A 21192-nucleotide genomic window follows, 5' to 3' on the forward strand; every position below is an offset into this window, starting at 1 on the left:
CAGGGGGGAGAGCACAGTGCAGGGTGAGTTTGTCAGAAGGGCAAGGCAGGGACACTTAGAGAAGGACTCATGGGAACATGAGATAGCTGAGCCAACTCCCGAGCTTGAGTGGTTTACTGGAGGGACAGGGGATGGCATTCAAGGGACAAAGAACAAAGCGTTTGTGCAAAGGAAGGAAGATGTGAAGGAAAAAGTGTGTGTGCAGAGCAAGGGAAGACCCACACGGCTGCCAGGGCAGTAAAATGAAACAAGATCTTGAGAGTTCTACACCATGAAAGTCTCTCCAAGTGCAAGGAATGAGTTTTCCTTTCATAACCTTATGAGCCCAAAGGAATGTCTTAGTGAAGGGCAAGCGGTAGGACTCAGAACATGATGGAAACTTCAGGAATGCCTGTGGTAGCTTTGACTGCACAGGAGGAAAACATTTCTTAAATTATCTGCACAAGTGTTCTGAATATTTGAACCGGCGCTGCATTATTTCCCAAGATATTTACTGGCTGTATCTACTGGGTGATCTTTATCATAAAGGAAATGCAACACGGCCAAAAGTCGGCATAGTTTTGCCTCAAAGATGGCATTTCATTCCCTTTATGCTTCCACCCCGTTTCATCGTGTTGAAAGATGAGCCCACACAGAGCTGTTCTACATTGTGTGAGTGATCTTTTGAAGGGTTTTATTGCTAATAATCAATATTAATTTTACTTTCATCAAACTATTCTCAAATCTCCTCCCTAAGCTTAATTATTACATATTTAGAAACTGAGGGCATACATGTATTTTCTGCCTGTATCTCTCTCACTAATAAATCAGCTTTTGGGAACTTGGAATGGTAAGAAGTAAACTTTCAGTGTTTTAATTTGGGTATCAATTGCATTTATTTTCAAGTATTAAAATAACCTCCTATGGTTACAATTGCTGTAATGTTAAATTTATTTCCCTGTGAGCCCTCCAAGTTCACTAAGCGTTACCGGGGCAATGTGTCACACTGCTGGTTAGTGTTCCCCTGGCCTCTCATGACATGAATTGGCACGCTGAGCTGGGGCCTCTGTTCTTGGCCAGAACAGCGTGTAAGGACCAGAGCCATAAGACCTCAAGGAATCCATAAAAGCAGGGGCCTGAGTGTCTGTAACTCTCCAAAGAGACAACTGGAAAGCTCCGTTTGTTTGCAGGGTGACAACTTGATCGAATACCAGGATATAAATAAAGCTTCCTTGAAATCGGAGCTCATGGACCCAGGCTCAGTGTCTGGGTGGAACTGTGGCGGATCAGAACCAGCATCTGTTCAGCAGTGCAGGTTGGCCTACCTGCCCTCGGGTGGTGGCCCACAGAGAGCAGCTGCCTGGCTGGCCTATGGAGACCTACTAATTCAGGAGGCTGAGTGTGCACACATCAACAAATCAAGGCATGATGGATGAATGGATGAATGGGTGGGTGTGAAAGAGGTGGCCGCCCGTGGTCAGGCCAGCCGGAGACGGACACAGTGGTCCAGTAGAGGGACTGGGCTTCCGAGGAGGCAGGCCTATCTGGCGTGGATTGGAAGGCAGATCTGGGGGCAGAGCCCGGTGTCCTCCTTGTATGCATGAGGATGGCAACACCTGCTTATTTGACTTGGCCTGGGAGCTAAATGAGGTGTTTGCAGGTAACGTGCCCAACTCAGGCCTAGTACCTGAGAGGCATGGGGCCAGCATGCACTTCCTTCCCCACTCCAAGGGCGTGGAGGTGATTCCAGCCCAAATGCAGCTCTCCGCTGCTTCATGGCTATGGCCTCAGGGAGTCGGTGGTACCAATTCATGGGACAGTTTCAAAGATTATCCAAGACGATACAAAATAAATGGTGTTTTAAAATGTGAAATTATTTTTTTGTATTTGTCATAGATCTCTGGCACGGTGCTCGGTACCTAGCTGGCTTTCGATACATGTTTTCTGAGTGAGTCAAACACCTATTAGTTTGTTCTCATGAAAACCTTGAACAGAATGAGTGGGAACATTTTTCGTGTAAAAAACCAATAATGGTAAGCAAATGTTAGCATTAGAACATCTAAGATGACATAGGCGGGCCACCTTATGTGTGAAAATATAGATCTAGACCTTAATATTTCTTTTTTTTAATTTTTTTTTTAAAGATTTTATTTATTTATTTGAGAGAGAGAGAGAGAGAGCACATGAGAGGGGGGGAGGGCCAGAGGGAGAAGCAGACTCCCTGCCGAGCAGGGAGCCCGATGTGGGACTCGATCCTGGGACTCCAGGATCATGACCTGAGCCGAAGGCAGTCGCTCAACCAACTGAGCCACCCAGGCGCCCTAGACCTTAATATTTCAAGTATTTTCTTTTTTTTCTTTTTAAAAATTTATTTATTTCAGAGAGAGAGAGAGAGCATGAGCAGGAGGGGAAGAGGGAGAGGGAGAGAGAATCCCAAGCAGACTCCCCACTGAACTCTGAGCCCGGGTGCCCCTAAAGTATTTTCATAATATTCTTACATTGTAGTTTTCTGGAACATTTTGCAGAATAAAGAAATACGAATGGAAGATACTGTTAAAGGTGATGGTTTTTACCTTCACTAAGGACAAAGCTCTGAAGTATAGGAGGCAGGTGGTAGCTTGCCCCCAAGCAGGTGACCCACTAACCCAGTCTGCGTCTGGCTTGTGCCCCCCATGTATTTCAGCCCATCCTGGGATCTGCTCAGTCCTCAGTGCAATTCTCCAGACAGAAACAAATGACAAGAGTTAGAACAGCCTTGAAATGCCATACAATCCATGCTACTGTTATTCAACATAGCGAAAAGTACTTGAGACCTTGGTACTCTACAGATATAACTGACATTTCACAAAAACGTGACACTCTACCCTGGAAAACAAATAAAAAATCTAGTTCCTCAAAGAATTAGATAATAAAATGACCATGAAACGACCGAACAACCAAAAACCAGTTTTATCCTTTCTTATCATACTTTGAACTACTAATTCTAGACAATAATGTGCAATGATTGTATTAAGTTAAGCATTATTGTTGTATGTCATTATATTCTTAATTAAATTTCAGGGTCCCCTTGGAACAAAGACCCTATTAAATCATACGTCTAGGGCCAAGGAGCTGGAATGTAAGACATGCTGGTGTGGGGGGAAGCTCCCAATTTCACAACAGTGCCCAGGACACTAAGGTGATCAAATTTCAAAGTAATTCTGGGAGCCACGCATCTCAGACTGCAGGGTCAGGCTGCCAAGCCCTGGATGATGCTGATGAAGCAGAACAGGCACTAGATGAAGATGCAATGTTTGTAATAACTAATACTTTGGAAGAAAAAAGCTAAGTCCACATGGACAGCCCATGCTTTTTTTCATCTTTGCAGCGAAGGAATCCAATCTTTAATGAAGGTGCTCACTTGTGAGTCTATGTTATAATTTAAGAGCTATACTCACGAAGACCAATTTCAGCCATACTGACTTGGTTGAGTTAAGCACCACAACCTAACACCCCAAATAAAACCAACATTTTCCAATGTCTGTGTTGGGAATTTATTGGGAGATTTCCCCACTGTGAGTGCACTGTCCCTGGATCCATTTTCTCATACTGTCGATATTAGACTCACCAAAAATACCAACTGAAAATGCCATCACAAATTATGTTATAATGGGATCTCTAATTTATCGCAATTATTTGTCTTTCAAGTATGGGGTACTTTATCACTAGTTCCAATGATCACTCTACAAGGCATCGGAGGACAGAGGAAGCTGTGGCCATATAGCTGCGTAAATTTATACATAAGTATGTAAACACACGTACACCAAATACACATCTATTTGTCCAAGAGACAGACGCATATGAATTTGCATTATCTATTAACTTTTCAAAACCAAGAGTCCCTTTCCAAAATAGCATTCACCCATCTATCACCTGCTCAGCAAATGTTCACTGAGGAGTCCTTAGGTGCTAATTGCTGGTTTAGGTAATTCGCTTGTTATTTATTTATTTGTTTTTCGAAGATGTTATTTATTTGAGAGAGAGAGAGATAGAGAGCATGAGCTATGGGGAGGGACAGAGGGAGAAGCAGACTCCCCGCTGAGCAGGGAGCCTGATGTGGGACTCGATCCCAGGACCCTGAGATCGTGACCTGGGCTGAAGGCAGATGCTTTAATTGACTGAATCACAGGGTGCCCTGCTTGTTACTAATTTAAATTCTCCCATCAGCAAACTTTTGGATCTTTATACTTCAACCTAACAAAACAGACCTATTTTCATAAAACTTCAGAAGGAGTTCATTGAAAAAATAGAATTTTAGAACTGAAAATGTTCTGAGATGCTTTAATTCACATGGAAAATAACCTAACTGCCCACCGTATCTAAATTTGAGATTCAGGACCCTAGAGATTCTGGCCACACAAATGGTATTAACTTAGAAAATCCATCAAGTTTATTTATGTTGAAGAACAATTTCACATCATAGGGAATGAGGTGACATAATTGATTGTAAAGGATGTAATTTTTTTTTTTAACTGAAGAGATATTTCCTCTACTGTCCTTGATAAAGGAACTGGTAGCAGGCTTACTTTTCTGCATACAAAAACTATATGAAACTGGACAAAATATATGGGCCAGTTGTTTTAGACTTTGCAACTGGAAGCACAGTATGTGTCCCTGGAGAGAAGGAAATCCGTAAGGTGAGTGTCACCTTTGCTCCATCAATCTGCCTGGAACACTTGCCTGACACGGTGCAGCCAGGTGGGTCCCAGGCAGACAATGACAATCTCCCTGCGTGGGGGATGCAGAGATCAGAGTTGGGGCCTACAGAAGTAGCTAGAACCTGTGGGACTCTGTGGGACCAGAAAGTAAAAAGTCACATTAAGTAAGGGGCCCCAGATGCCTGCCTGAGGATTTCCTGCGGGCCCTTGCTTATCTGTGGGGTGAATGGTTGATGAACTAGTGGACACCTCATGTGGCCTAGATCAGGGCAGTAGCTGTGGGCTGCACGCTGACCGGCTGGACGACAGAGGCCACACCATGCTGGGAGACACCGGAGTTTGGGCCCACACGTGAGGGAGAGACCTCAGTGGAGAGCCCAAAGTCCACGCTCCCAGCCAAGAGCCCAGGTTGTGCCTCTGGCTAAGGAAAAACTGAAAGAGAAGAGCCCTAAGGAAGAACCAAACAAAGCCTCAAAGGATGAAGGGATCCACCTATTATAATAATACAATACAAATTTATATAACATAAAGTGATACTCTATTATAACATGTTACAAATATACTCAAGGCTATAAAGGAAAAAGTGGACAGAATGAGTGAGAAAAGATGGGAAATTTCAGTAGAGAATAGAGAGTATAAAGAATCAGATTGTATTTCTGGAAACAAAACTTAAACTAACCTAAATGTAGAGTTTGCTGAATTGTCTAAATGAATGATTAGGTATGCCAGGAGATAAAGATGATGATCGGCTTTTTATCAGAAACAACCGAGTCCAGGAGAAAATGGAATTAAAACTTCAAAATGTGTATAGGAAAAAAAATAAAGAAAAAACTGTTTAGAACTCTATATTCAGGAAAACGATTCTTCAAAACAGAGGTTGAATTTAATGACATTTTCAGATAAAGAAAACCTGACCTACCCTATGCCCAGCAGATGCAGGCTATAGAGAACGCTAAAGAAAGATCTTCAGACCAGAGCAAATGATACAATTTGGAGTTGATCCATAAGAAAGTGTAAGTACTACATGGTGCATTTGTGGGTGAATATAAAAGGTAACATTATTTTATTTAAAAGCAACTCCCTATGTTAAAGCAAACATTTTAACATCGTGTCATGTTGCTTATAACATGCACAGAAGTAAAATACATGATGAGGACAGTACAGCGAGGGAGTCACATGGGCTTACTTGTTTTAAGGATCTTGCATTTTGCATAGAGCGGCACAATGTTAAATCAAAATCGACTGTAAATTAGAGATGTAGCTATAATCTCTGGAACAACCACTAAAAATCAGTATACGGAAGTATAGCTAAAATGTAAATTGAGGCAAAAAAACAGGATTGTTAGAAAGAAGTTTAATGCAAAAGGAAATAAAGAAATAAAAAAGAAGTGTGACCAATGGGAAACTAAATTTAAAACCTATCAACACAATTCTCCGCATTCACATCATAGAGAAGAAAAACAGTATAAGTACATCCCCAGAAGGAGAAAAAGCATTTCACAAAAGTCAACACACTTTTGTGATAAAATCTCTCAACAACTTAGGACCAGAAAGGAACTTATCAGTTTGATAAAGGGTGACTATGTAAAACCAACAACTAACATCATATTTGTTTTTTTTAATTAAGTTTTAATTGCAGTATACTTAAGATACAGTGTTCTATTAGTTTCAGATGTACAAGTGCTCGACAAGTCTCCATGTGACTCAGTGCTCATCACAACAAGTGTGCCCGTAATCCCCATCCCGTTTCCCTGATCCCCCCACCCACGTCCCCTCTGGTAACCCTGTTTGTTCTCCATAGTTAAGAGTCTGTTTCTTGCTTTGTCTCTTTTTTCCTTTATTTGTTTTGTTTCTTATATTCCACATATGAGTGAAATCATAGGGTATTTGTCTTTCTCTGACTGACTTACTTCACTTAGCATTATCCTCTCTAGTTCCCCCTGTCATTGCAAATACTTTACTTGGCATTTACAAAGTTCCAGAATAAGCAAACTGTATCTATGGTGATAGTAATCAGAACAGAGTTTGCTTACCTGGGTGGGGAAGGGGCTGAATGGAAGAGGGCATAAGGGAACTTTTTGGCTTTATGGAAGTAAGCCATGTTTTGATCAGCATGCTGGTAACACGGGTAAACACAGTTGTTAAAATTCCAACAGTACACCTAAAACGAATCCATTTCACTGCATATAAATATTCCCTCAGTAATAAAAGATGAGTAATAAAAGATTTAGCTTCTTACTTCTTGTATTTTCCAAATGGCGCCAGAGTACCATGGATGATACAGTCCATGGTCACACAGAACAAAAGAATGTGGAAACCTGAGCTTTGCTATAGAAAATCCCATCTTTGAAAAAAAAAAGAATTAGGCCTATGCTCCTGTCCTTAACAGACATAAGAGTAACACACTCAAAAACTTCCTAGGGATTTCACGTGGAAAAGACAACATTAGGGACACAGGCTGATGGTAACTGATTCATTGCTCTTGTCCCGAGCTGACATTACCCAGCTCGGGAGATGAGGATCCAGTCCTGGAACACGGTTGTAACTGACCTTACGGGGAAATCTCCTTGAGTTTAGAAGAAAAGAGATTATCACGTTAGATTTAAATTGGGAATATTCCCAGTACATTATGAAATGTTGGAGCTTTCTAGAGGATCATATTTTTGTCTATTTTCCTCTTGATTTCGTTATAAACTAGAATAAAAGAAATCTCAGGAATAGGTACTTTCATTTAATTTATGGGTAGCTTTCCTTGTGGTTCAGTACAGCAAGTTCCCAGATCCCGACCTGCCCGTCCAACATGGGCGCACGTCTCCATGTCACACGCAGAATTTATGACAGGAAGCCACGCCAGTCATGTCCCCGGGCTCAGCGGCGCACATCACACCTTCTACGAGAAACTTCTCTAGAAAGGTTGTCCTTGGGGAATTTAATAATCAGAAGCTCTAGACAGGTTGTTGCTCCATGGTAAATTCTGCTTATATCTGAGGAAGGTAAAGCAGGGAGGAACTATTTTCTTAAGAGCATTTGAAAAAAATGCAGAGCATTAATTTGCCAACTCACACCAACCAGAGGTTATTGCTGAGCTCCCACGTGATAAATCAGAAACAAGAGCTGACCTAACAGGCCAACTCAGTTCTCCGATGAAAAGCGATACCCACACCAGGATCCACCAGCTTCTTCTTTGCCAGGAGAACATATGTTTCCTGTTATCTAAGACCAGCTCTAACTCACAGGATTTGACATTTGGTAGGTACCCAATAAATGCAGAATACATCAATGTCCGTTACACGGAATAAAACAGTTTTATGAATCATATTGCACTGAGCATTTGCCAATAATCACTTGCCTTTTTAAAATCCAGCATGCAGAGCTTGGCTTTCTCTCCAAACTGCCACTTGCACTGAGTGTTGGCATCATATAACTCTCCCGGCAACTTCTCGGGGTACTTGTACTCCTTCACAGGCTTCGGCTGATCCGCGAGGCACAGCGCTTGGGCGGTGCTGAAACGCACAGGGCATGGGGGGCTAGCGATTCTGCAACACTTACCGGAGATGCACCTTCCGCGAGGCCGGGCTCTTCTCCTGCAATCTGACAACATTCCCTGTGCAGCGAGGTGGGGGGGGGGGGGGGCATTCTCCTCTCCTGCGGGCCCATGTGACATTTATCTCCATTCTATTTAAATACAGGGGCCACATATCTTGAAACTGCTCCTACTGCATTTCATCTTTTCCAGGAAGACAATTTGTTCTTCATTAGATTCCTCAATCTTATCATGGGGAAAAGTGAGACGGAATAGCACAAGATGTTCAGTGTGAGAAGTGCCAACTGCAGACACTTTTATGTACACTTCTGGCCATGAGTGATCAAAAGATGGAACTGGGCATTGTGGAAGGCTAGCAAAATCCACCTATTTCAAAGACAAGAATTTTCTTTCTTTCTTTCCCCCCACTCCGTCCTTACCTCCCTTCCTCCCCACATCCACTCTCCTCTTCCCCCCTCCCTCCTTTCCTTCCCTGGGCCAGGGGCCACCTGCACACAAGCTCACAACCTCCAGAGGTTCCCCATGGAACACAGCAACAATTTCTACCAGCAATGCTCTACGCTCAAGCTAATTTCTGACTAGATCCCAAAGTCAAGAAAGAAATTAACTCTGCTTAAGTTCACTAGCAGATGGCTAAAGACCAACTAATGATTCCTTCCTCCACGAACATGGTATTCCCTTCCCTAGCAGGGACAGGCATAGTTATAATTTTTGCATTCGGAGGGAGGGCGAACAGCGTTGGCATGTAGCAACTAAATCTTGCTTGCCAATTTTAATAAGCCAAAAAAAAAATCCCTTCTATGTTCCCAATATATTGAACGATGGCAGACCTGCCCGTGGATCCCTACACTTTTCTTTGCGTGGCTGCCCACCTCGACTGGGAACTTTCTGGCCTCAGTCTCCACCCCAGTCTCAAATTCCACTGCCTTCAAGTCCACTCCTGCATGCCTTCAATTCACAGTCACCCACGAAACACGAGGGTGGCCCCAGCTACTGTGGAGGAGACATCAGTCCTACATAAGAGGAAATCAGAAGCCCTTTCAGAGCACACTGGGAAGTATAGATTAAACCAAATGATGGGACAGTGTTAAGAGCAGTGGCCGACTCACTGTGAGCATTCAACAAATGACCTGTCTATCACGGTCACTAGGATCATACTGCAAAGGGATATTTTTAAGTAAAGAAAAACAATTAAAAGCATAATTAGCACTTCAAGACAGGTGTGACTTGGCAATTTTGGAATTCCATAGAACCTTTCTCTGATGGATCTTAAATGATTTATACATACGAGTTCGGTGTTCCCCATTATGTCCCTGAGGCTACGTCAGGGTGGCAATATGATCCCCGTCCTCTGGACAGGAAACCAGGAAAAGTCAGCCAAACTGACTGGCCCCAGCACGGGACTAACAATTAAAACAGTATCACGGGTTCAGGAATTTTTATAGATTGCGTAAATGTCTAAGCACAGGGCATGAGGACAAGGTACCCACCTGGCCATGAAAAATGCAGTGCACAGACTGGGAGCCTGGAAGAAGCTGGGAGCCTGCCAGGAGGTGCAGGAACACACATATCACTGCTGGGATGTGCAGGTCGGCTCCGATTAGCTTCACCTTTGAAGAAAAGCAACTCCCCATGTGGATCTCACCCTTGTGCTCCTGATTAGGCTCCTGCTGGAGCCCATCTGCTCTTTCTCCCTCGGCCTCAGCAGGTGTCATGGCCAAGCGCAAAGCCAATGGGGCAGGTGTGAGAAAACCCCATGGCATGGATGTTGAAAGGAAAAGCCACTGCACAAACAATCCACCATAGTATCCACGTGGACAAATCGTGTTTTGACCCTGTGGCATGCCCCAGACGAAAGTCAGGTTGCCTACATGTGATAAGCAAAACAATAAAGCTTGTAGGAGATCGTGTGGAAGAATATATTTGTGACTCTGGGGTAAGTAGAGATTTATTTATTCTAGCAGCCCACAAAAAGTACTAACTCCAAAGGAAAAGTATGGATTAATTTAGACCCTGTTACAAAAAGGAAAACTTCTGTTAACCAAACGACACCATTAACAGTGGAGATACCAAGTCATAGAGTGACAGAAGATACTCACATAATATGTATTTTACATAATGAACAAAGTATTCCGAATATATAAGGTACTCTGATCAAGAGACAAGAAAAAATAAAAAAAGCCTAATTTTTAAAAGTTCACGAGAGATCTGAACAGGCACTTCACTCAAGATTATTCAAATGACCATTAAACATGTAAAAACACACTCGTTCTCTTTAATGGCCACTTCGGTATGTCACTAGACACCCAGCGAAATGGCTAAAGTGGAAAAGACCGACAAGACCAAGTGTTGGCAAGGGTTCAGCACCCTGTGAATGCTCATAACTGTGGGCATGTGACTTTGCACAACCACTCAGGAAGCTGTCGGGGTGTCTCCTGACACTGCAGACTGTGTATTCATGACCCTAGACTTCCAGTCCTACAAATAATCAGAGACATATATGTAAAACAAAAGAATATGCAGAGTATCATTTCTTAAATAGCCCCAAATTGGAATCTCAAATGCCTCTCACCAACAGAATGGATTCGTAAGCTGTAGCATATTCATGCAATTAAAAATAAATAAATGATGCTATATTTTTATGTAGCAACAAGGATGAATCTCATACTTGTTATATTTAGCCAAAGATCCCAGATACAGAGTAGTATGTAGCTCATGACTCTGTTCATAGCAAGTTCAGAAACAGGCAAAACTAGTCTATGGTGGCCTGTATCAGGAACAAGGTCATCTCTGGCGAGGAAGGAGATGATGATGAGAGTGAGTACGGGGTTCTGGGCTGTTCACTGTGCTCTGTAGCTTTTTATAAAGGTTAGTTAACACATTCATTATCTCACATCCTTAGATTTGTGAATGTTGTATCATGAGAACTTTTTTTTTTTTAAGTAGGCTCCACACTGGGTGCGGAGTCTACCATGAGGCTTGAACTCACAGCCCTGATGTCGAGACCTGAGACGAGATCAAGAGTCGGATGCTTAACGGACTGAGTCTCCAAGGTGCTCCACGAGAACTTCTGAGATCTACTCTCTTAGCAACTTTCAAACACAGAATACAGCATTGTTCATAGTCACCATGCTGTACATGAGAGCCCCCAGAACCTACTTATTTTAGAACTACAAGTTTGTATGTGTGACCACCTTGACCAGCGCTCCCAACCCCACCCCGGTAACTCTTTGTTGCTACGAGCTTAAATTTTTAGATTCCACATATAAGTGGGATCATACAGTTTGTCTTTCTCTGACTTATCTCTCTTAGCATAATGCCCTCCAGGTCCATCCGTACCGCCAAAAATGGCAGGGTTTCCTTCTTTCTCATGGCTGAAAAATATTCATTATGTATATGTGTGTATGAATGAACTGAAATTTGTTCTTTCCATTATACCCCAAAACATTCTTAATGGGCTCTCAGGTCAAATCAGATTTTCTCATTGACAGAGGGAGGTATGGGTGTGGCAGGGGATCCACGCACTCCTCAAACTCCTGGCTCCCAGAGATGGTCCCTTTTCCCATGGACTGACATAGATCCATGGGGTCAGAGGGAAGGCACATTCACTGGTCTGTGAATACCATGATTCAAATTTTTAAAAAGTAAATTGAAGACGAGTCCCTGTTGTCATTAAATTAAAATAATGAGTTAAAATTTCCTTAGTCCTAAGCCTCCTGGACACAGACATGAGTAAATGGGATGAGGTCTGTGTCTGGTCCTGGGAAATGACACATGACTTCACTGAGTAGGTTGATGAATTTACTCCAAACACGTATCTGTCCTTCTTGACTACCAACTATGGAGAAACATTGTGCTGACAACTTCAGACTGACTGAGTTCCTTTTTTTTTTTTTTTTTTATAGATTTTATTTATTTGACAGAGACACAGCAAGAGAGGGAACATAAGCAGGGGGAGTGGGAGAGGGAGAAGCAGGCTTCCCACAGGGCAGGGAGCCCGATGCGGGGCTCGATCCCAGGACCCTGGGATCATGACCTGAGCCGAAGGCAGACGCTCAATGACTGAGCCACCTAGGCGCCCCTGAGTTCCTTTTTTCAAATATATTTTTTCCAGGTACCAAATGCGAGACTGCTAATAAAAGAAAGCAGATTCATCTTTAAAAGTTACTTATCCTTACTCATTGTTGGGATCGTATCCAAACAGCCACCTAATTGGTGGAGAACATAACAGGATTGTGATTACCTGGAAATCAGGAAGTCGGCAAACACGTCAAAGAAGACAGTCTCCAATTGATTAAACCAATGAGACTTCTCTGCTAACACAGTATAGAAATGGCCCATTCACCACTGGTCATCCCATGGGAACAAAAGCTTGAGTGACTTTGACAGCAGGAGGCTCTCTTGGGAAATTTAATCTTTTAAGAGAACAAATTTGTGAGCGTGCATAATGTTGTGTTTCTGTTTATAATCATGTGGCCCAGCAAAATTAGCAAAGTTCTTGAAAATAAAAGTTTATGACTGAATGGCCACACAAGGGTTTTACTGACTGACACAAAAACAAATGAGCAAACTTGAGCAGACATTGAACCGTCCCGGGATCCCAGAGCAAACATGTCTCTGAACCACACTCTTGGCAACCCCTCCTAGGGCCACGGTCTGATTCGAAGATCACAGCCCATATCTAATGTCATCAAAACAAGTGCTCTCTAAGCATATAACTATTTCCTTCCACGAGTTCTCCTACAGTTCTTGGCAGCTTAGCAGTGATCTGGACTCTCGTATGACGCTGATTCTCACCGTACACCCACACGTTGCAGCCCCTGCTCTCCACGTCGTCTGGGCACATTTCAAAAAAATTAAAAATGTTTATCTTGATCAAAACCATGAAGATGAAAAAGCTATAAAAATTTTGAGGGGAACCTGGATGGCTCAGCTGGTTAAGTGTCTGCCTTCGGCTCAGGTCATGATCTCAGGGTCCTGGGATCGAGCCCTGCACTGGGCTCCCTGCTCAGCAAGGAGTCTGCTTCTGCCTCTCCCTCTGCCGCTCCCCCTGCTTGTGTGCTTTCGCTCGCACGCATGCATTCTCTCTCTCAGTCAAATAAATAAATAAAATCTTTGAAACATTTTTTTGAAAATTAATCTAGAAAATTATAGAAAGGACTGATATAGAAAACTTCAATGTAAACTTAGGTTTGTGCTCTTTTTTATTACAGAAAGCAGAATTCTTCATGCACGATAAACACACACACACACCAAACAAAATTGAACAGCTCCAAGAAACAGCTACAAACAGTGCTAACAATCCCCAACTTGACCCCACAAGGAGCCCGCACAGGGAAGAGCAAACGTTGAAAGGACCTCGATGTGTCATGTCACCAGTAGAATAATGTTGACACTGCCTTTTTTATATTAGAAATAAAAGAAAAATGATCAAGTGTATGTTACTAGAATACAGATTTGTATTGCCAGGTGACAGATACTGTCCACGAAATTTTCACTCTTCTTGGGTGGCATGAACTATGGAAGGCAGCCTTCATTCCTTTAGGCGGTAAAATACCTTGACTGCTATGAAGTCTCATGGTAAGAACATGAGGAAAGAACCCAGGCTGAAGGTGAGTGGTCGGGATGCTGGCTCAGAAGACTTGCTACAAGCTCAGAGGAGGACTGAGGGGAAGGGCAGCGAGAAGGGGAACCCAGCCAGGGGCTCAGGGCTCCGCGAGGGCACGGGGAGAAGCCTCAGACGGTGAGCAGACAGGGAGTATAACCAACAGAAACGCCAACGTGACCCTGCCCCGAGGTGTGCTAAAGACAAGATGCTGTAATTTGTGCAACAGAAAAAAAGGAAGAAAAGGCTTTACTGGCAAAATAAGAAAGAAAGAGAAAAGGAAAGAAAGACAAAAAAATGAAGAAAACCTAGAGCCCAAGATAAGAAGCTCCGTGGGGCGAGTCAGTGAGGCCAGTGGAAGCCTGAAAGGTGTCTTACTGGGTACAACAGGAGCGGGGACTTTTGCCCTCGACTCCTAGCTTCGAATAATGAGTTCTGGGTTCTGACTATAGGCACGTGCATCTGTTACAGAGACTTGGAAGGCGGATATCTGGCTGCTAAGCTGGTAGTCCATGCGTACGCCAATCTTTTTTCCTTCCCAGCTCTGGTGGGGCCAGCGTGGGTCACGCACCCTGCCGCTACGCCTCCCTCCACGTTCCCTGTTCAGTTGCTGGCATCGTGTCGTGGCAGAAACAGGAGAGGGACAAGCATGTGCTCCTGGTGTCTGGGACTGGCCCGGGATGGACTCACTCTAGCGTGGGGTCCAGAGGAGGGTAGAAGCGGGGAGTCATCAGGTGCCATGGGTTAGCTCACACACACATATCCACTGAGGTACGTCCTACCAGTGTTTTTACTTCGTGTGTCTACCAGTACTTATAAGCACTCACTATGTGACATAATTTGTTACAGGTACGTAACATATTTTATATAGCAGATGTATAGCAGGGTATTCTGTAAATGTAAAGGATATGAATAAAATATATAGAAACACATCTATCAACACATGCACTTGGATGAATCTATAGTTCAGTTTAGATATACATAGGCACAGTTTCATTTGTTTCCAAGAATTCTGTGCTGGCAAAAGCCTCGCTTTCCTTGAAATACCGGTATTTGCCCTATTTTCTGTTCATATGAATAGATTTGATCTCCTTTCTTGCTTTGGTTCCTAGAAAGACCTTTGCCCAATTTCCAGCTTCAATATCACAGGCAAAGCCTATATTTTAAGACTGATATATTTGTGTGTTTATTCCTTGTTCTCCATTTTTTACTTTCATTTGCTTTTCGTATTCATCTGTCAATTCTATTTTTTTTGAGAGGGAGAGCGTGCCTTTGCAGAGGGGCAGGGCAGAGGGAGAGAGAGAAGCACAAGCAGGTTCCATGCCCAGCGCAGAGCCCAGCGGGGGTGGGGGGGTGGGGGGGGCTCAATCTCAGGACCCTGAGATCATGAGCTGAGCCGAAATCAAGAGTCACACGCTTAACCAAATGAGCCACCCAGGCACCCCTAATTATTTTTTGTATGTTTTCTTGTCATAATCTGCTCCAAATTCTTAAAGTAAGGTGGTTTGGCTTGTTAGCTTTGTCCAAGAATATATCACTGACATAAGAGCACTAACTCTCATACCTTCCTTGATGAGTCTCAGAAATGTGCGTGCATTTAATGGAGAACTCGCCAGGAAGGCCCTTTGCCGCCAGCACTGACACATTTTGGAAAGAAGGAAGCACATGCTTTGTGTCTCCTTGAAAGAATCAGTGGATTATTGAGCATTGGCATGTTTGTCAGAGAGTGAGCACAAGCCTTCTAGGTGTCTGGCAAGATACGTTTCTGTGTCACGGATACGCACGTCCTCCTCCCTGCTGAGCGAAAGCAGTTCTTCCCAGGGCCAGGGAGACAAGAATGTTCCCGAAAGGACAAGGGTGGAAAGGGGTGTGTCCTCCAGGAGGCACAAGAACCTCAGAGCACGGTGTGCTGCAGATGCCACCCCTGGGGCCCAGGAGAGCCGGCTCAGAAGGGAAGAGGAGGAATGCGGGGAGCTCAGGTGGGCGTGCCCCCGCAGTCCCAGCCCCGACGTTCATGACCCAGCCCTTGCAGGGTGGGCCCTCAGCTGCATGCTCCCTGCCAGGAACACAGCCCCGTCCTGCATGCCCTCCACAGCCTTCTCCTTCCCTGGGAGCCGCGGGCTGCGGTGCCCAGCCAGCCCCCACAAGAGGAAGCGGCCACAGGATGGAAGGCCCCGGGCTCTGTGTGACCGCACGCAGCAGGTCCGCTGACCCGGGCAACAGTGTGACACACGTCAGAAAGAAGGCTAGGGTCTGCAGCTGAAACCAAACTCCAAACTCAACGTCCTTGAGACTTGGGGGACAGTCTGCCTTACTAGCAGATCTAAGGCCACTTCTTAAAGTCCCTTCTTTCTCTAAAGAGTTGAAAATCTACTGACTTGCTCAGGGGGTCAAACCCTATCTCCCCCATGTCCTATATCCTAAATGAATTAGTGCTATAATAACCATTTACAAAAATAATTATTAAAATTGCAAGATTTTAGAGCCAGGCTAAGGTTTCCTCTTCTAATAAGAAATGTACTTTGTGGAAAAGAAAAGAAAAGAGAAGAGAAGAGAGACGAGAAGAGACCCCCAAAAGTTACATTGCGTTCCCACTGTGTGCACGGTAGGTCTTCTACTCACGAATAAAAAACATTTAGTCACAGAAATGAGAATTTAAAACAACTAAATGTTAGTGACAAATAGTTTGATTTGGTAAGTATCTTGGGTTTCATTTGAGTCTAAAGGTCAAATGATGTTGGATTCAGCCTGCAAGTCTTTGAGCTCTAAGGAAGTATCTGACAAACTTCTTGGCCGAGGGAACATCTCAAGACACCTTCGAAGGGGAGCCATCTTGGGAAGTCACAGCCAAGCCGGGGCTGCTTGGACAGAATCAGGCACTAAGAGACACACACCGAGCTCCGGGAGTTCATACCTTAAAAATTTGTGCAGGTACTGGCGGCTGCAGGGTGACCAGGAGAAGACCCCGTTGCGTCCTGCCAACGTGGGGGACATGATGTTGCCCTCAGACTTTTTGCACACGTTCCCTTCTCCATCATGGACCATGCCAAAGCTGTGAGAGAGAGAAACGATTCTTTCAAAACCAAGAAAAGGGTCAATGACCTAACAGACTCCATCAAATGCACGTTCAACACGGTGGACTCCTCCACGCCTGCCTGCCCATCAGGCAGAAAGAAAATGTCTGAACAGCCAGGTCGTAGAACATAGCCACGCATTCACAGACCTTTCCTGAAGAACTAACCTTCGGTCAGTTGTTTGAAAGGGCACACCAATGCAAAATGAAGCACGCGTCGGATGTCTGCTAAGGGCCCATGTTTTAATTATAAAAAAGCATTCTACATGGGATGTGGAGGGCAGGTCCCCTGACCTTGATAAAGCTGACAGCGTTCCCTCCTGCTCTCATCTCTCTACACTCTTCTGCTCACCAGGGATTTTCAGAATTTCCACGTGTTTGTCAGAAACACAAACGTGGTCTCCCCGGGTGCGTCTGATGCCTCCCACAATTGGAGAACCGACCACCTGCTAGAGCTCCCTGTGGGGCTGACCCTTTGTCCCCACTCCCACCAAGGGCTGCCCCACCTCCTGCCAGGTCTGCACTGCTGGGGGCTGTCACGGCTGGACAGTGCTTGACCTCATTCCCTATGTCCCTTTGGAGGACGTAGCTCCATGAAGCCCAGTGGGCAATCTTGCGGCCTTTATCTGCAGGAATTGTTTGAAGGTACACCTGTTCCTTCTGCTTCAAAACCAGACCACTCTGAGGTGCCGGCCCTAGCTGAGTAGAGGGGACCATCTCAAGCCTCATTGGCTCTTGGGGTACTTAATAGGGTCCTTTACAGAGGTGCCAATTGGCACCCCTTCACTGTCACCTGAGAAAACTCTAGCCCTACACCGATAAGAATGCCATGAACCGAGTTGCTACGTCTCTCCACCAAGTCAGCTTCTTCTTAACTGCCTAGAGCTTTGGCTCAGGAGTTTCTCACACTGCCATCTTCATCTACCCTAGAAAGAGCACAACTAATGGCTCAGGAAGAAGGCCTGGGCGATTTGGGAGTTCTATATGACCCTGAAGACTTCCCATGAGAGCAAACATATTCTTAGAGGGTGGAGCCATTGTTGGCCATTAATGTCTGGTAGCTGCCAAATCACTGGATGGATTCTTAGATAATGGGGTTCCACATGAGTGGGGTACAGAGCAAAGGGGAAGGCAAGGGGGCAAAGCAAAGAAGGGCAAGATTGTCACTGGGTCTGGGAACATTCCAAGAATGCCACCAAGAATCCCATGATGAGAGGAGGCAGGGCAGCAGGGACAGAAGACTCCCATCACTGGGGACAGGGGCTCCAACCATGGGCCAGGGAATCTGTATTTGCGGCTGAGGCTGAAAACACATCTCCCCCACTTTACTGGCTTACTCATAGAGATTCAATAGTATCAATAAAAATAACTCACACTTGGAAGCGCTCACTAGTGTTCAAACAGGATATTAAACACCTTATCTGTATTTTTTAACTTAAGCCTCCCCAAAAGCCTATAAGGCAGGTAGAATATCGTGACAGCAAGACTGAGGACTGGAGAGAGCCATGTCCACCGTCTCGGACTCAGGACTGCAACCTGATGCTCCGGCATCAGAGCCCAGGCGGGACCCGGGTAAGAGCGTAACACGAGCACCATCGAAGGGCGTATCCAAGGAAATCTGGCGTGCAAACATTGTTGAATTTCTGCAAAATTCCTGCTCAGTACCAAGGGTGATACAGATGGGAGTCATTTCAGCCTCCACCCATCCTCTGAAGTTCTATTAAAGCAATCAATCAAGGCCGGGGTAACCATATAGCAGAGGAAATGTGTCATGGCTATGAAAAGGATTCAGACTGTAATCACATATGGGTGTCTGCCTTGGGGAGAAAGTTAGGAAAATGAATAACCAAAGTACACTCCCCTGGCGGGCCCTTGACCTGTGTAGACGACACGTGCATTGTGGTCCAGTAAGTGCCCCAGGTAAATGTGCTACCACTCTGCCCACATTTCTAAGGACATGAAAGCCACAACAACCCAGATCTGGGGACATGGGGGTCTTAAACTTTTTCATCTAAGATATTTTCCATGATTCTTTCTATAATTGATTTTCAAACTCTGCTGTGCGTCAGAATATCTGAGAAACACACCTCTTGGTGTGGCTCCCCAAAGTCCATTCTGGTATATATGTATATATATATATATATATATATTTTAATTTAGTAGCTTGGGAGTTAGGCTTTGGTATTTGGGTGTATTCTAACACAATAAGGTAATCCTGATGCCCACCCAATCTCAGCGTGACTATGTTGCGAGTTGTCTTTCCAAGTAGTACAGTGCCCATACATCGTACTGTGATGTCAGCACATTCACGTGAAAGTACCCCACAGTGACCACATTTGATGGTAACAATAAAGTCAGGGAAGGATGAAAAGACCACATTTTCAAGATAAGGTTGGTATTTGGCAACCAAGAAATGTAATTACTACCCAAGTTACACCATACCAGATGTGTTCTTTGCTTCCGTGAGCCATAGTATTTTATTCAAAATTTCGGTCACCCCATAGGTTGAAACAGTAAATATACTGTTTTCTTTCCCACTCACTAGCTTTTAAGTTTCTAAAGGACGGAGACCCTTCTTGTCCATGCCCAGCCCCAGGCCGGTATGCTCACTAGCCCATAACAGGTTCTCCACTGATGTTTGCTGAATAAACAAAGAGCAAACTTCCAGCCATAACACCCACTCAAATACCCAAATGTAAACATAATTTCAGATTAAACTGGACTTGAGAATCATAATCAGTGTGCGATGCTTTTAATGTCTCCACAGTATGTTTTGAGTGACTCAATTGCATCAGCATGTATTCTGTCATTACTAACGATTTACCCAGAATGATGAACGGCCATGTCTCGTTAGAGGTTGAATCGAGTATTTCAGACTGTCCAGACAGCGTAGTTAAGGAAACAAGAAACCCTTCGAAGTAACCAGGGGCCACCGTCATCTGGATGGCTAAATCACACCCTTGGTGCCATGATGGTGCCACAGGTGGGCCTAGGTGTTGGAGCTCTGATGTGGACTTTCCAGGGAGCACAACCCACCCCCCTTGAGAGGGAAAAAGCTGGTGTGGACACAGCATCACATGGGTCTCAGGGGCCGGGGCAGGTCAAACAACCAGAAGAGCAGAGGCTGAAGATGGCATCCATCGAGGTCTTGCCTCTGTCCTTCACAAGCAGTTGGATTTGAGGTAAATTACTGAAGTCACCGGGCCTCAGTTTCCTCACCTATATAATAGGGTAATAAAACCTTGCTCTACAAATGCACAGAAGTCCTGGTACCGTGCACATCACAAAGGAAAATTCAGAACTTTTATCCATTTCCTTATTCAAATGTGGTCTTGCTCCAATTACTCAATGCCTAGATGTTACTTTTATACGTTTGATGTATGTGTGTGTGTGTGTGTGTGTGTTCAGCCAAAGGTCAATAGGTTTCAAATGTTTTTGGACACAGAAACAAAAACTCTTAGGAGGAACAATAAATACAATTGGTAAGAGATGACCCTCCGACCTGCTAGGGCTCCCTAGAGGGCAGTCTGACAGTCACCGGCCAGAGGGTCTGTAGTTGATATTGCACAAGCCCGCAGCACCGCTGGTGCCCCCCTGAGCCAGCTGCGGGGCTCAGTTGATAACAGTGCACAGCCTCACCCTCAAATGCTCAAAAGGGCATCTAACCTCACCAGCCAAGCCTGCTGGGCCTTAATGTATTAGCAAGCCACTTCTGCTTCGAGACTTCCCTGGTCCTCCCTGACGGAGTCTCTTGCAATGCCTACAGCCCGCACAGCCTGATCTGTGCACGCCGTATCTATTTTGTCTTTCTGTGAAGACTCTTGGAGGGGGTGAGTCACTAATCTTCATAGAACCCCACACAGTGCTTTGCTGGCAGAATGGAAATCATGCTCAGTGAACGGTTCGATACGTGTGGGAGAAGACAAGTGGCAGAATGATGGGTCATGAATATTTCTAAGCACAGCCAATATGTTTTAATATTGTCTTGATGGTCTGCAACGATAATGCAAGTTAAGCATTTAAGCAAGGGTTGTATGTTAGGAATGCTCAGCTCAACCAGTACACCTGAAATTGCACCTGCACAATCATGCCGAGGATCTCGGACTCTCTTGGTTTTGCAGAGGAAAGCTTAGGTAAGAGAAGAAAAGGCAGAGCGCACACTGGTCGCGGCCAATCTTCAGGAGAACTGCATGGATCCGGAATCCCAGGCCTAAGGTCCTACTCCTAAATGGCACCACTTCCTTAATACGTGGGAATTTTTCCAATGGAATCATGCCATTCAGGGGACATATTC

The 21192-nt window shown here is 44.6% G+C and overlaps 1 protein-coding gene across 12 annotated transcripts in view; it reads right to left on the bottom strand.

Moving 5' to 3' along the window:
- The window catches only part of ADAMTS16 (ADAM metallopeptidase with thrombospondin type 1 motif 16), a 145647-nt gene that overhangs the window by 73757 nt on the left and 50698 nt on the right, over window positions 1-21192 (bottom strand). For all 12 annotated transcript variants that reach the window (XR_006788494.3, XR_008505165.2, XR_006788495.3 and 9 more), the window contains 2 exons: window positions 16740-16877; window positions 8026-8179 (listed from right to left, as the gene is read on the bottom strand). Coding sequence is in view for 8 of the 12 variants with exons in the window: in XM_045863764.3 (XP_045719720.1) it covers window positions 8026-8179; window positions 16740-16877 (292 nt within the window). In the remaining 4 variants the exon portion in view is untranslated. The remainder of the gene's footprint in view (window positions 1-8025; window positions 8180-16739; window positions 16878-21192) is intronic.

Source organism: Mirounga angustirostris, unplaced genomic scaffold, assembly GCF_029215605.1.
Source record: "Mirounga angustirostris isolate CCGP_5_RB_7025 unplaced genomic scaffold, mMirAng1.0.hap1 SCAF_7, whole genome shotgun sequence".
Taxonomy (NCBI): domain Eukaryota; kingdom Metazoa; phylum Chordata; class Mammalia; order Carnivora; family Phocidae; genus Mirounga; species Mirounga angustirostris.